The following is a 16983-nucleotide window of genomic DNA, read 5'->3' as shown; positions in this document are numbered from 1 at the left end:
CTAGTATATTCTGGGATTCGGTATTCTGGAGAATGGTTCATTCTGGGGAAAATCCTTCGACACTTTATTTTCTGGGGAATGGTTTTCTAGGAAAAGTCGGACAACCTGCAAGCACTTAAACCAAAAAAATTGACCGAAAATCTGTTCTGTACCCTATTCTCCCGTGGCCCATGTGGTAAATCGTAATATAATGACCTACTGTACTGCTATAATTTTTTCCCACAAGCGCCATCTGCTTTTTCCTGCAGATTCACGCAACTGTTACTGAATTGACACTTGACAGCTTACTTTCTGATGTTCTTATTAGCAGCCATCAAAATTTTAGCAGAATTTTGCTTCGTGTCGGAACTGTAAAATATAATATCAATTATCCCGTACTTCAGCAACTACGTATGGGATTAGTGTGCTTTTAATATAAACATTTTTAGAGTTCTTCCATAAAGTGCAAAGACTTCACGATAATAGTCGTAAATTGTGGTAGCAAATTGACAAAAGAACGACTTGTTTTCGTTGTGCAGAAAATGAAATCGGACGCGTGCTTGTGTGTTTCCCGAATTTGCCGCGTTAATTAGCGGGATTATCTGTTAAAAGAAGAAAATTTAAACATTCTGGCATTGATTTAGCTAGTTGAAGCCGACTATCTTTATATGAAAAGTTTGGATGTCATACAAACTTTTAACACAGCTAAGTATTGTTTACGTTTTTTTCTGGTGGAATTGCAAGCTGGCCTGAATTTCCCGCTTTGATTGTCCTTGAACTAGAAGAGTTTGGTTTTTGGACAAAGTTTTCAAACTATAGTGTATTCGATGAAAAGTTAGTGTAATGCAAATGTCTAACAATCGGTTAATTATGATGCGCGCAGTTTGAGAAAAATAGTAAACAAAAATCGGAAAGTAGCACATAATGTCGAAAACAACAGTGCTGTCGGTGACAGGAACGACGCCAGGAGGAATAGCCGGAGGAGGATCTGCAGGTGGTGAGTTCGATGTTCCGGGATTCGAGCAGAGGCTGCGGGATTTGAAGGACACGCAAGACAGTATACAGCAGCTATCTGCGTGGTGTTTGCAACGAAGAGCTCACCACAAAAAAATTGTTTCCAGCTGGCTTAATGTGTTGAAACAAGGTATGTAATGTTTGTTATTACCTGCTAATAAATAGTTTTGAATTCAGATTTCCGATAAAATTTTAGTAACGTCCCTTAAACAAACGATTAGATGAATTTAAATAATATTTCCAGCTAATTTGCCTACTGAATTTCTCATTCTTCAATTTTTAAATTTCAGTAAAAGTGGAAAGTCGTTTGACTCTGTTCTACCTAGCAAATGATGTGATCCAGTACAGCAAGCGAAAAAACTACGAGTATGTCGATAGCTGGGGAACATATTTGCAGAAAGCGACGACTTTGGTTCGGGATGAAAAAGTGAAGCACAAAATACTGCGAATATTCAGGATCTGGGAACAGCGGGAAATATACAATGACGAATTTTTGGCCGATTTAAATGGCCTTCTGAGTGCGACATCAGCGAAGAAAACTGATTCGTCGAGTAATGCGTCGATCTCGGGCTCCGCGGGAAGCACCGGTGGTACCACAACGGCAACCTTGGCTACTGGTCCTACAAGATTGGTTGAAGCCAAGAATGCAGCAGCTGCGGCTGCTATCGACATCGAAGACTTCCAAACAGCTTCACTTGTTTCGATCATCAAGGAATGTGTCAAGAACGAAACCGATACCGATACTACGTTTAAGAGTCTGAACAAGACCCCTTCACTCGATGTAGAACTAGTGAAGAACTCGATCAAAGGCAAGGGTAAGTCAATGATATAATCTATATTATACCTAATATTGATTTTGATTTACAACATGGAGCGTGATAAGCACATAAGGTAGTCAAATTAATACAACCAGCGCTGAAGCTGTTAATTTAAAGAAGCAGGAATGGGTAATATTCATCTGTAATCTGATTTCAAAAAATGTCCTGGTTCCTCTCATCGGAATTCTGTAGATTTGTTTCAAAGCATACAGTAAATACTGTTTATTGATAAAATCTGTAATTTGTACATACAGATTTCTGTAAAAATGTTTAAAAATTTCGTAATCACTTATAAAACAGGTATAATGAAATTAAAGCATCAGCGATTTTCATAAACGATGGTTTCGCTGGTTTTTTTTTTACCAAATCTACTCAATAATAAGAATTTTTTTAAGTCGCTCGGTAATATGAGGCTGAGTAGAAAACCTAAAATTAAAAGCCTATTAGAAAGGACGAGGCGAGCGGCGACCTCCTTGCCTGCCAATTTTGGTATTACAGATAGCAAGTCGGCTGGATTTTGGACGAGCAGCTCCTCTGAGTAAACTGCTCCACTTATTCGTGACTTAGCTGTCACCAGCCAAGTTTCACTCGCGAGTTGCTCTGTAATACGGGTCTTAGATTAGAAATGCCTAAAGTTATAATCTCCTTCTTATCCAGAATTAGAACCAAGGGTTCATGTTGTTCTGCTTATTTGACACAGACCTCGTAGCCAGCTTTTGATGTAGGTATACGGCAAACGCGAAGCTTGCGTTGCTACAATCCTACTGACACTGACAGTCTCTCCCAAACCTGGATTCTAATACTGGCTTGTAGATAGGCATCGTTTCTCGAAACCAGCTGGGGTGCTCTTAACTCACAATATGAGTTGCAAAAATAAGGATAAAATTATTGGGAATATTCATGTGGCGCTTCTTTACAAATATACTAGGCTAAAAGTATCTGATGAAGTAAAACATGTGGCTCAATTTAATGATCGCACAATGATTGAATTGATTTTGGAATCTAATTTTTTAGAATCCGGCTTTTGGCTAAATTATTTTAAGATATCTTCTGTGGTACCCGAATCCTCAACAACGAAAGGATACAGACGCATTCTTATCATTTTATATTTTAACCAATTTCTCTCTATGTGCTCCATTCGCACATATTTGGCTTTTCGTTAATCGGACTTATAAAGTTTTAGCTTTTCGTGATTGTTTCAAGATTCGGTCAATTAGAAAAAGTTTTTTATATAGTAATGAAAAGGTATGTAAGCTCTCCTTAACTTGTATTGTTTTGCTCAATACCTAATTTTCTGATTAATCAGATACACTTGAAAAGTTTTTCATTCTACTAAATACAATTCCCACGTTTTAAATAAGGTAAACCTTTTTTTTCGTTTCCAACATTACTCCTTATCCAGATCGAAAACGAGTTGAAGATATTGAACGCGAAATCGAGGAAAATCTTGTTCACTACCAGAGCTATGTACACAGCCTGAAGACGGAGCTTAAGTCCAGACGAATGCTGCTTACATTACTAGAACAGGCTGAAACTTTTTACCACAATCAGCGCGGGGAAGTGAAAGTTGTTGCCAACGTTCGTATTTACCTTTTCCTATATTTATTCCGCATAATTGAATCACTATTACTGGTCTATCTACACAGGCATACAGAAATTTTGGTAATCGATTGAAAAGTATGAAGAAAAAGCTGGATGAGCTAACAACTACGCTGCCAAGCCCAATTCCTTCGCCGGATATCAATGCCCCCTCGCCTGAGCCGGACATGGACCTTCAGCTTCCTGACGACCAAAGTTTTTTCAATGTAAACGGGATGATGAACAGCTACATGGACGGAAACCTCCCCTTCGATATCAATGATTTCAGGCGCGATTCTCCAACCGCAAGCGCGGGTAAGTTGCCTCACTTTTTTTTGTCCACGCATAGTAGAAACTAACGAATTTAGTAACGGTATAATTGGTAACTAACATAATTCTGTGTGTGTTATATCGTCCGCAGTGCAATCGATACAAGTGATAAATTCACGAAAGGAAGAATCGGAGGGAGTAAATGACTTTCTGAAAACGTTTTTCCCAGATTCCAACAATCAGTCATTTGCTGCAAGTAGAGGTAGACCAGGAGCGGTTGGTCATCCAATTCATTCAGGAACGAACAGTAGCGGCCCCTATGTACCGTCGCATAGCAGTAATTCCTCTTTGGAGGAATTTGCCAACGGAGGAACTTCAGCTGACTATACTGCCAGTCTCAACAGTTACGGAGTTCCATCGAGTGTGGTCGGTACTGCCTCGGACTACGGACTGCCAAGTCTTGTACCGCGGCAAAATAATCACCATCCCGTTGGTATGAATCGTCCCTTCAATAGTGGTCCACAATACAATCAACCAATGCTCTCGGATTATTCTGCGGGAAGGCCTCAACCCGTTTCGAGGGGTCCTTTGCTGCCGCCACCAGCGCCAGTTAACTTGGATCGATCTGATGAGTATAATTCTACCTGGGACATGTCAATGACTTGGGACGGACCACATGTTGGTTTCTGTCTGACAATTTACTTGCAAAATGCTTCAACCTTCTTATGTTTTTAGGATCAGTCTGGTTTCCAAAATCTTGATACTCCGGTGTCACCACCGCACTACGAACGGAAGGGTATCAACTCCAATGTAATCGAGTACATTGATGGGGCGAATGAAGACGAACCGCTACAAGATGTGGACCATCGGCAGCTTCCTAACATGCCAATTCCTGCCTTCTTGAAGGATAAGGGTCGACTAATGGATGTGGACCATCGCAATCTAATTTCGCTTACTGGTTCACCTGGTCCACTGCTCAAATCCAGTTTGGACGATCTTGAAGATATTGATGATGATGATGAAGATGCCGATTTATTGTTAGAGGCTGATAACGATAACGATACAGAATCGCAGGTGCAATCGACTACAGCAGTTGTCGAAGTTGAAAAATCAACTACAAATTCAGATCTCATGTCAGCCGTTGGTTCCTTCTGGGGTAGCGGTGGCGACGTTGATCTAAGACATGCCAGTTTGCTACAACCCCCGCCACCGCCAGTGCCCGCTCCAACAGTGACTACCGTTAGCAATAGCAGTAACGGTAGTAGTACTACTACAACAACTGCTAGTGAAACGAAAGATCTCGATTTACGAATACAATCGATACAGAAGGCGATCGATTCGCATTTTGGAGCGTCCACTGATAACTCCAAGAGTGGCGAGGATACAGAAAGCAACTTGTCCTCACTTCAGCTTCTACAAACACCTACTTCATTACTCGAAATCGATGACTTTCTGGTGAAATATAATGTTTAGTTTTCTAAGTCAAATGTAGAGTGTATATTTTGTTTCTTTACTTTTCAGCAAAATTTCGAAAGGGAAAATTTTGACCTTAGTAAACCGCCCAGTGTGCTAATGAGTAATCAGTCAGAAGTATCGCTTTCGCCTCCTCCATCGCTTCTGGATGCCGATGCCTCGACACCAAAACGAACCCCTCGTGAGCATAACAATGGTAACATTTTATCTGTTTTCGATAATCTAAATAAATTGATGGAATTCTATTTTATACCACAGACACCCCGCAAAATGACGAAAAAGATCCTGCAGAAAACAACGAGAGTGTGGACATGGATCTTTCTGATGAAGAGTACGTTCCAGAGCATCCAACAGAATCAACGTCAGGTAAGAGTGGAACTTCGTCGGACAAGCCTTCAGCTTCGTCTCCTCGTTCTTCAATTTCTTCGCTGATTACGGTGGTGGGAAGTAGCAACTCAAAATCAATCGCACCAGCGTCCGGTACAACTTCAGTCGACTCGACGATAAATTCTCTTTCAGCGCCATTACCAGAAGATGACGACGATATTCCGCTGGAAGATTCAACGGAACCATATGAACCATTTGAAGGTGAAGATGTTGATGATCCTTTAACGGACATCCCAGATTTTACTGAGAACGTACAAAGCATTAACACGACGACAACAACAACAACTATGACGACGCCAACGACTCCAACTGTTCAGCAAGCACGTCCTCCTTTGTTGCCGGATCCAGAATTTCCTCCATCATTCGCTTTCCAACAACAACAACAACAACACCAGTCGCAGCAGCAAAAACCATGGGAGTTAGCACCACCTCCTTTGAATAACTTTGGTAATCCCAATATTCCAAGTTTGGCTGATTTGGCTAACTTCGGAGATTTCCCCAGCTTGGCAGCGGGGTTGAGTAATTTTAATCAACCTCCGCCGAACGAGTGGGGTCAACCACTATGGAACAATCAGATGGGTGGCCCAAACGGTGGTATTCCGATGGGTGGTGGTCTCAATCACTTTGGCAACCCAAACCGAGCACCCTTCGGTGGATCTCCGTTCGGAAACAATAAGAACAACTTTAGAAACCAATGGCCGGGTGGAAGAGGCGGAGGCAATGGCGGTGGAGGAGGTCCAAGGCATGGTTCACCGTATTTCCGGGGTGGTGCAGGCGGTAATCGTGGAGGCGGACGAGGTAACTTTCGAGGATTCCGAGGTGGAGGAGGTCACCACAATAACCGAGGAGGAAATTGGTAAATAACTTCAGATTATTTTGTTTTCGTTTTGTTTTTGTGTACGTGTGATTGTGCGATTTGAATACGATAGTGTGGCTGAGCGTCTGTATGTTGATACAATGGTAAACAATGCAGGTGTAATTTACAGACAATGGAACCAGCGAATAGTGGCATCAATATTTTAGTTGTAAGCGGACGCTGAACTTGTTTTGCTTGTTGAATAAATTGGCAAAACAAAAATATTCGACAGGTTACTCGTTCGGTTTGATCAGAGGGATGAAATATTGTTCCCAAAACTGGAGTAATATTTGTGTTTCGCTATATTTTGAGCAGTCCGTTTTTTTTTTTTCATTTTCTCGATATAACGTGCCACGTTAAATTTATGAAATTCAAACAACAAAATAAAACTAATTTAATCGTTAGGATTTGTTGATCGTGGAGTTAATAACTCACAACTGGTCTGGTTCGAAATGAGTTATTTAACAAAAATTCTCTGTAGCAGCTTGCAGAAAATATACGGGGTGGTTAAACATTGAACGCCGATAACCCGAAATAATGTTTTGCGCGCTTGGCCCGGTTCGGCTGCTCACCGACCAACTACAAAGATAGAGTTAGCAGATGGGTTGGTTGATCTATTTTTATTATGTTTTTTTTTATGTTTGAAAAACGGAACTTTAAAAAATAAAATGGGGTAGCAACGTACAATTTAAATCAGACTAAACGCAAATTTTGAGTAAATGTTTATGTATCAAAATAAGTTGAGCGTAATAATTCCGATACAAAACCATAAAGTATTTTTTACAAACAGGATTATTTATTAACATCACGCGCGGTATTGCGGCCTCGTTCGACTCGGAGAACCGCGAAGGCCTTAAAACCTTTTTTGAATAACAAGAACACTGTACCCCAGACCGAGAAACTCCAACTTTCTATGAATACCTAGTAGAACCACAGAGCAGCGAAGGTATATTTCTCAAATTATTAATAACCAGGAATTAATTCCATGTAATTGGCGGATTGAATCGGAAGTACTGACAATTAGCTATGAACGATTTTACCGTCCAATGATTCTTCATTGGGGGATAGCACATCGTAAAGTTAACAATCCGAAAACAAGTATATTTACCTTTTCACTAAATTAAAGCCATCCATTTCGCTTCTTCATTGTATGTCAATGCACTGCAGTAAACAAAGACTGTATGAGCTTATAGGTATCTGTTTATTCTAGGGATTGAACGTAATAGAGCAAAAAGAAAATGAAACTCCTTTTCTGAGTAGAATTCAGCCCTGCTTAGTCGATATGGTGTCGCGAGAACTATTTCCAATCAACTAGCGAAAAAATAACAGTAAACAACACGTTTATTTTTTCTTGTAAATACTAGTGTATAAGTTGTGGACAAAAATAATATAATCTTAAGTCATTATTACTAAAGATATATAAAACAGCAGTAATCTGAACAACTAGATTGCGAAGATGGGTAGGATAAACTCTTCTAATTGATCTTTTTGGACACTATTTCACATATATTAGAATGTGCATAAACTAGTTGGATATTTTTCTTTTCGCTAGAGCTCAATGGGGCGAGCGTTAAAATAATAGAAACCAAACAAACTTTACGTTAATAATTGTCATTCAGAATTACAGGTTGAAACACCAGGACTCAACGTGTTAAACACATCAATACAAACATCCGCGTACTGTTGTACTCTATGAAAACAAAAAAAAAAACAAGTGAAATGAAAGTTAAGCAGGAGATTTTTTTCCGATATATAATAAACGTGTAAATACAGTTATTTATGCAGATTTTCTTCAATACAAAATTTGTGTTTCACAGCTACTCTTTACACTTAGTAAGGTAGATTATCACCTGTAAGGCAGCGTTGATTTTTTGGAAGATCTTAAATTGAAATAATGAGCTGTATTCGTTATTACTTTAGATAAAACTTTGGAATAAAACAGTGCAAATAATGCAACAAGAGTTCTTTTACGAGTAGAATAAAATCAAAGCCTATAGCTGAGCCCTTTGTTAGCGAGTTGAGATATCACGCTTGGCGTGACAAGTGTTTCTTTTTATGTAATCCAATTGTAAACATCGCTTCACTAATCTAGCAGTACATTATAAATACAATGCTATTGATATCAAAAAGTAAGTGTTTTCAGAGTGGCAAAATAAAACAATTGCGTTTGAATTTCATCCTGTCCACATGACGTAGTAACAGTTATTTATATTACTCTCGTTGATTAAAATAAAACCGCTGGGGCAGTGTCATCAAAGATTTTACCAAACTTCGTAATTCGATGAGGGTACAAAATTTCGAACTGGGGGATTTCGGTTGTTGTTGTAGCTCCTGAGTCAAAATAGATTTAATCATATTTGGTAGAGCTGAAATTTTGCTTGTCAAGATTTTGTTGGTTGTTATATCTGTTAGTCACCTGCTTCGCTAGTGGAATTCTCACAGTGGGTGATAATTGAGAGCAACCCTTCACTTAGTGATGTAACTTCGAGAACAGGGGACGAGATTGGAGAACTACAAGGTCCACTTCACTCACTTTGTATGCATTCGGCAAGATAGGCCCGATTTTTAATCATGTTTTGTTGATTTTGCCAGTATAAGCAAGTATCTTCGACGGACTCTCTATTTAAATTCTGAAGATGAAAGTTTGTTCTCGATTAGGTTTCATTAACATCAATTACTCAGGACCTTAAAGAATTTTCTTTTCTTCAATGTTGATTGGAATTTAGCTTAAGGTATTAGATGGTCATGCAACATCAACTTCGGGTTTGTGTCATCGTTTTCGCATTTGTATGTTGCGTCACAGTACAATAATCTTGGAAGAAGAAGTCTAAAGCTTGAATACACAAAATTTAAATCAAAAAATTAGGATGGAGTAATGTCAGACTCTCTAGTAGAGGTATATTAATCCTCCATGGAATGGCGATATTGCACGGGGTACGAAGTTTAAAAGAGACTCCTTCCTCTTGACTTACTAAGTCCCTCTTAGAATAAACCTGGCCAGAGCGGAACGTTAGGTTAAGTCTCTCTCCTCGGAATTGTAATTTGGAGAAATTGGTAGGATAGAAAAGAGGCTTGGTATTTGATAGAGCAGCAGTAAGCTTGTATCGGAAGGGTAAAACCTCACACACAAGCGCGGATATAAATGATAAGCGTGTCACTTACTTCAATTGTGATATAGCCAATAATATGAAGTGTGGAGTACAGAAAAAAATGGGCTATATCCAGTGGTGTTGCGTGTCTGGGCGACACCCGGGCGGAAAATTTTAGGTTTCACTCCTCTAAGTCTCAGTAAAATTATCATGAAACCAACAGAAGAAAAAGTATAGAGTTCTCCAAGCGAAATCACACAAACACTACGACACGGCCCGCTTTACCCTGTGTATTGAAATTTGTGAGAGTGTGCATCAAACTCGGTAGTTTTTTATTCTCTCTTCTAGATGACAGTTCTAACAAGTGACAAAAAATTCTCACAGCGTGCCAACGGGCCTGGAGAACTCTATATAGTTTTCGTGGGTGTCACCTCTCAAGGATGACACGTATGATAATCGATCATTATTTTCGCGAATGTCTAAAGGTGACACGCATGAAAATATTCTCATGGGTGTCACCCACCTGAGAATGACACCCGAGGCGGACCGCCCCCACCACGCTACGCCAGTGGCTATATCACAATAGATCAAATGTCTCTGGTAGCAATAATAAGTCCACACATAGAAAAAGAAAGTCAGATAATTTGGTTTCTGAAGAGTAAGTTTAAGAGCATTTGTATGGGCCGTATTACAGAAGCTTCGGCAAGCAAATACATGGGCGAGTCGAGTCAACTTGTTTTCTGTGATAGGGCCAAAATTTCAAATTTTTAAGATATATGAGCTCAAATGTGCTGCACAGTAAGTTAACCAAGAAGTCGATCTCCAATAACAAAATGTAGATGGCAATTGGTCACTAGGGCTGGTCAATTATCTTACCGAGTGTAAAAAAATGCATTTTCATCCGCTTGAAAAGTGATGCGATAGAGGACAACCCAGAGGACCATTTATTTCGATAAGGCATTGGCACGATGTTTATCAGTGAAGATGATAGTAGCTGGAGGTCATTGCAAGCAAGCAATATTGCAAGCATATAATGATTTTCGATCATCTCCCAGCGGTGGAAGATAATGACATAGGTCAGGTATAGGGAAGTCCTGATATGCTAGTATGAGAGAATTTTACACCTGAGTACGAATTGAATCTCTACACAGGTATTCGTGACGTTTACGTTATTGTTCAAAAGCAACCCTCTGTCGTTTTGTTCGGCGAAGATTCCTTTGATGACGTTTTGTTTGCCGTACCAAGAAAAGAACAAAATGGCGGTGGAGGGATTGAGGATGAAAGGAGTCTTGATCGGAGTGCCATTTCGAACGAAAAAAAAACGAAGAAATGAGAAATATGAGGAATGAGCCAATTTTTTTTTTCAAGCCTTCTGTAGGTTATTCAATAGAATAGGTAATCAATCAAAACGCAACGGCGATAAACGTGGGGACAATGCATTTGATGCTGTAAATCACCTATATCTTTGAAAAAGTTTAGGAACCAGGGAAAATTCGAAAGTTTTTTCGTTATCATCCGTTGTCAGTTCTACCGCTTCAATCTGCCAAAACACGTCAATAATTATTTCAAATTGTATGATTTCTTACCTATCAAACAAAAAATATATTAAAAAGGGCTTATTGAGTGTAATGTTGTTTTGTCAATTGAAATTTTTCAGATTTCTTATACTTTTTCTCATTCGCAATACTATATTTAACGATTGACTCTTTCTTCTTACAAACCTGCTGTTTGACATTTTCTTCACCGTAATTTTTTTCAACACTTAAACTGGAATTCCTTCATAATTTGGCTTGTAAAACACGTAACTCTCTCTAAGCAGCATGCAGTATGCAGTATTATAAAAGGAGTCATTTAAACGGAGTTCATTGGAATAATCAGGTCAGTAAGGGTGTCTTTTCTCAATAAAATTTTAATGTAGTTTATAATTTCTATAATACATTACTAGAATAATTTAAAGTTGAAATATTCCTTATTTTAAAATAATGTCTGCTACACGAATCTGACAGGTTCAATTTTCAATCGTATTGAGAATTTTTTCGGGTTGGGCATTTTCTCGGTTCTTACTGGGGTACAGTGGGCTAAACCTACAACATGCAATATGTGACAATAATCGGGGTTGAAATTTCCCTACCACAAAATATATGATCCATACCGCTATTGGTTTTAGCTATAATTGCGCGATATTTTTCTATCATCATTTTTTCAGTATTTTGCATTTGTTATTTACAGTGATGTTAGATCTTTATAATATATAATAATTATAAATATAATTATTATAATTATCGCGATCGTGATAATAATCGTGATAATTTGCGAGCATGTCCTCTCACAACTCCGGTGTTTAAGTACGAGCAATACTTTCTACAGCAAAGTTGAGGACTTCAAGTTCGTCTTACTAAGTTTATCGAAAATGTGCTTATTACATGGGCTATCGATTTGCGAAAAAAACAAACGCGAGTGATAATTTTCATCCTTGCTTTCAAGAAGAAAGTAGCGGAAATTGGACTTATCATCAACTATACCAAAACTAAGTAGGTACATGGTGGCTGGTAACTAGATAGCGCGGAAGTTCGTCGAGTCTTGGTACTGAGATAAAGTAGTCGACGACTTTGTTTACCTTGATACTCTCGTGACGTGCGACAACGATGTTAACCGCGAAGTGAAGAGACGGGTTGCAACCGCAAACAGGAACTTTTACGGCTTACGTAACCAGTTGAGATTACACAGCATTCCTGTCAGTATGAAGTTAGTGCTCTGCAGCAAACTGATTCTCCCGGAGATACCTACTCTTCTACGACCGTGAGTGTGGTTCTATAAAGATGGCCGACCGGCGAACACTTGGGGTCTTCGAGCGTAAGATCCAGCGTTCAATATTTGACGGAATACTGGAGTGCCAATCATACCAATACGCGGGAATCATCAAGCTGATAAAATACAGCAGACTGACTACGCGTCGACGGCTTCGTGGAAGCCAAACTTCCGGAAAAGACCTGGATATTAAGGGCGATTGGAGAAAATCCCACGATCGAGTGATGTGGGAACGTATTCTGGATTCGGCAGATGGTCGTTAGTGATCCCAGCCTCCCCAGCTGGTCTCGAGGTACGATGCTGGCCTAACAAAATACAATCAGCTGTCCCGAAGCTTTTCGAATCACTAGTGTATAAAAAGCTTTATGAAACAATCGCTCATCAGATTTCTCCAGTGCAGCATGGATTTTTGAAAAAGAAATCCGTCGTTACAAACCTTTGTGAATTTACCATTTTGGTTACGGACTACATCTCCAAAGGGTTTCAAGTAGATTGTATATATACACCATGAGCAAAGCCTTCGACGATGTTAGCATTGATAGCATATTAAGAGCCAGTTCGCGTGTGCCGCAACCACCTTCACAAGGGAGGTTGTATCCAATAAGGTATATACGAAGGAGCGGCAGATGAGCGTGGTTTAGGGAACCTGTATATTAGAGAAATGACAAGAAACTCACCGTTAAGGCAACTGTCAACATCAAAACGGATAACGGCAATGCAAAATTATACGACTCGCCCGTTTTGATGTTGACAGTTGCCTTGACGGTGAGTGTCTCGACGTCTCTCTGGTGTATATAGTCAGCCTATACACCAGAGAGACGCCGAGACACTCACCGTTAAGGCAACTGTCAACATCAAAACGGGCGATCTGTATAATTTTGCATTGCCGTTATCCGTTTTGATGTTGACAGTTGCCTTAACGGTGAGTGTCTTGTCATTTCTCATATCTATAGGTTCACTAGGTGTATAGGTGCTAGTCAGCGTGGTTGCAAGTGTTGGATAGTAACATTTTTCGCGTGCCGAGATCGTGACATCACAACAACCAATTGAACATAGTTTAGCATAGGAAAATATATGGATTTTGTTTGAAATCATAAGGAATTATGTTGTATTGTGATAATATCAGAAACAACATGTGTTTTCCAGGTATTGTCTTGAATAATGTTACTATTTTGGGCAGGGTTCAAATGTGGAAAAGTTCCCATAAACTTTTATTATCATTCATTCAGATTTTTTTTGAATTTTGGCCTCCCCCATATGTTACAATGTTTCGAACCTCCTGCGAGGTTATGTGTGGGACACAATCAATAGATGGATTCTAATCAATGATAGATCGTAGGTCTTTGAGCTTTCTAGTTTCATTTTTACAGTTGATCTGTAATAGAGCTAGAGATTGGTTGACTCGCTTTATTCATCAAGCCACCGTCGACCTCAATCGAAAAAACGTTCTCGACGGTGTTTTGCACCTGTTCGGCCTAAGGAGCGCATCCTTCAGCTGGTGCATCTGACTCGTGTTGTCTTAAAAGCTTTGCTACCATGCGCGAATCTAGCCTTTGCTCGCACCGTCCGTGAGGTGTAAAAATTGTTGAGCAGCTGAAACATTAACAATTACTTTTGGGCAGCTACGAATGGTAAATTTAAACATTACCTTCCGGTGCTGAAATGCGCGGGGAATCCATAAACCTGAACCTATGCTCGAAATCCTCCGCGCGAAAATGTTGTGAACAAATTAAAAACTTTGCGGGAAGATCTTTTACCCGACAAAACCAGCGTTTCTCAACATCGGGATTTTTGGAAGAAGCATGTATGCATATGCCTAACTTTTTGGTTTGGTAAACTGAAACACCAAATGATAAATCTACATACGATGGCATTCGCGTTTTTGGTAACCGTAGAACGTTGAAAAAACTAAAAAGAACAATTTGTCGAAAATCCGCACTGAATGCCGAACGTAAACAATTGTTGTGACATCACAACTTTTTACTCGCCACCTCCGATCGCATTTCGAAAACTTATCTGCCACTCCTTTGTAATATATCTTATTGCATTCGACCCTCCTTTCCGATCCAGAAACTATTCGCTGAACGAGCCAACTACTCGATTTATGATTACCTTCAACACACTGCAGCAGATCATCAGTATCGACATGAGTACACTAAAGTCGCTTTTACGCGGGGGATACGTGCCGCGTAAAAAAAAACGCGTAAACTCCGGAATCCACGTAAAAAACCGCGTAAATTCCGGAATCCGCGTAAAAAACCGCGTAAATTTCGGAATCCGCGTAAAAAAAACCGTGTAAATTCCGGAATCCGCGTAAAAAAACATCGTTAATTTTGCATTCCGAGTGAAGGGAAACCGAAATCCGGGCAAAAAAACCGCGTAAATTCCGGAATCCGCGTAAAAAAACCGTGTAAATTCCGGAATCCGCGTGAAAAAAAACGTTTAAATTCCGGAATCCGCGTAAAAAAACCCGCGTAACAAAAAACCGCGTAAAAAGCGACCTTAGTGTACATCAGTGTTTAAACATAGGCCTAACTTATACTTCAAAGAACAACTGTATTACACGCAAAAGTTGGAGTGTGCGTAACCACATCATTTATGAGCGAAATTGGCGCATTTACTGATTAAATTTGGAACCAGTACAACGCATGTGCGTTGGGCATAACGCATTTGATGCTCTAGCGTATTTTGAATGTACTGCGCAGCTCCAAACCACTACACTCATAATGCATCAGCCGTTGTTCAGAAGGTTGGCATCGCAAAACAGTGCAACCAGCAATCAATACTGATAAGTTGGGTATTGACTCCATTGAAGAAATTATTGTCTGATCGATTCACTTTCATGACTCAGGTCATTTGAAAACATCATTCAATCATTAACAATAAACAAAAACATGAGATTAGTCCAAAACATTTTGCATTTAATTATGACTCTGGTTTCATTCACATGCATTCGGTTCTACGTTACTGGCACCAGCGTCAATAACTTCCGCGGCAACAAAGCTCGCTATTGGCTGTTTCGGTTGCTGACGATTTTTAGGGATGCACGAGCCGTTGATACGCACCGGCTCGCGAAAGTAAAGAACGGTTTTTTGAGTGCCTCGAAACTGATCGCACAGACTAACAGACATAACACGTCGAACAAATTTTCAATAAAATCATCGTTTGGATGATTCCAGTACTTTATGTTAGTAACACTAGCACCATCTGCTGTCGTGTTCGCGCTGCGTCATGTATTTGGACATCAGCGCCAGCGTTACTGCATATGTCAAATGGGAAACTACAAAATATGCATGATATTGCATGACAGCGCCCCAGACGACGTTTTCGCGCGATCACTGTTATTCGATTGAAAATTTGAAATGAACGTTTTTGTGGCGATGGAGCTAGGTTCCAGTGTTACGTCTGTTAGTCTGTGCTGATCGTTCGCTCGAAGCCGAAGTTTACCGAGACATTACGATTTTTGTGTATATGATACATATTCTGATTTTGATCTCTGTCAATGTATTCCTTGTACAACTTTTGCGTTATGCGTTTCACGCATTGGTTGTGCGAAGTCAGAGCAAATTCTGTGCGAATTGAAAGGACACATTGGATGATTAAAGCTTGAACTTTTGCGTGTAGTGTTTAATTCTAATGTTTGACTAGAGTTATCAGTCTTATATTTATATCTATGTATGTAGCTAATCTGTATAAGTGTAATATGAAATTTATTATTAGTAAGAATGTAATGTAAAATTTATTATTAAGAATGAGGAACGGGCTTTCAGCCTATATTTGAATTCAAATACAAATACAAATACAAACAAGCCAGTCGTCTTAGGTTCGAGTCTTGACTCGGGAAAGACTGTTAGTGTCAGTAGGATCGTAGCACTAGCCCCGTAATTGTCCTCTACACTTAACGGTTGGCTGCGAAGTCTGTATGTAGTAAACAGAAGGTCAAGTTCCGAATCGGAATGTAGCACCAAGGCTTTGCTTTGCTTCGTTAGTGACCTGTCTCCATAAAAAAAGGAAAATAAGTTTTGTTTGCCTCAAAAAACATCGCGGAGCACATGTAAAAGATCTACGCTGAAAAAAAAAAAGTATATTTAAGCAGCATTCACGATTTCGAGCAGGTCTGCACTTTTCAGACGGCTTTTTCGAGTCGGCTAATTTGTTTTGCTTCGATTATCTACAAAATTCAAAGTAAAAACTGTAAATTGCTGCTGGAGTTGAGCGTCTTCGCTGCGATCCCGGTGAGTCAAGTTTGATGCCGATAGTGTGTGCACATACTGCGACGAGGGAAATCGATGCAGAAGAAGATTCGCGAATTGCACAAAATTGTAGGGGGGTTAGGGGCATAATGAGCACACGGGGCGAAATGGGCACCCCTCTTTTATGCGAAACTACGCATTTTTTAATACAATATGGTATGTGGAACTCTTCCGTAGTTAGTACAGTATCTCTTTATGTAGAACGAAAGTGGTTTGTCTGTTTGAAATATGGAAATATATTGAAAAAATCAATTTGGTTCCCGGATGTTGGAAAAATTATTATTATTGCGCACTACAAAATAAGCTTCTACGGTCGTTTAAATGGCTCAACCAAGTATGTAGATACATCAATATGACGTATGGGTCGTACCCCAAATTTCACCATCATTGAAGTTTTGATTTTGAGCTATAATTAGTATTAAAATTTCATGTTAACTTCAACTAATTCGATAGGGGCG

The 16983-nt window shown here is 39.6% G+C and overlaps 1 protein-coding gene across 3 annotated transcripts; it reads left to right on the top strand.

Moving 5' to 3' along the window:
• The first annotated feature begins 293 nt into the window (after window positions 1–293).
• Window positions 294–8326, top strand: LOC129730760 (uncharacterized). Of its 3 annotated transcripts, XM_055690318.1 has the most exons (10): window positions 294–1123; window positions 1284–1808; window positions 3214–3389; window positions 3458–3704; window positions 3811–4337; window positions 4395–5114; window positions 5181–5328; window positions 5391–5498; window positions 5652–6375; window positions 7586–8326. In XM_055690318.1, the coding sequence occupies exons 1-10, from the start codon at window positions 904–906 to the stop codon at window positions 7590–7592; spliced, it is 3402 nt and encodes a 1133-aa protein (XP_055546293.1). In that variant the 5' UTR covers window positions 294–903; the 3' UTR covers window positions 7593–8326. The 3 variants fall into 3 exon arrangements, with proteins under 3 accessions (XP_055546293.1, XP_055546292.1, XP_055546291.1); XM_055690317.1 differs by having other exon boundaries at window positions 3889–4337; window positions 5391–6375; XM_055690316.1 differs by having other exon boundaries at window positions 5391–6375.
• The last annotated feature ends 8657 nt before the right edge of the window (window positions 8327–16983 follow it).

The sequence above is a fragment of the Wyeomyia smithii genome, chromosome 3 (genome assembly GCF_029784165.1).
Source record: "Wyeomyia smithii strain HCP4-BCI-WySm-NY-G18 chromosome 3, ASM2978416v1, whole genome shotgun sequence".
NCBI classification, from domain to species: domain Eukaryota; kingdom Metazoa; phylum Arthropoda; class Insecta; order Diptera; family Culicidae; genus Wyeomyia; species Wyeomyia smithii.
The sequence above is the reverse complement of the archived record's forward strand: the minus strand, read 5'-3'. Positions and strand labels throughout refer to the sequence as shown.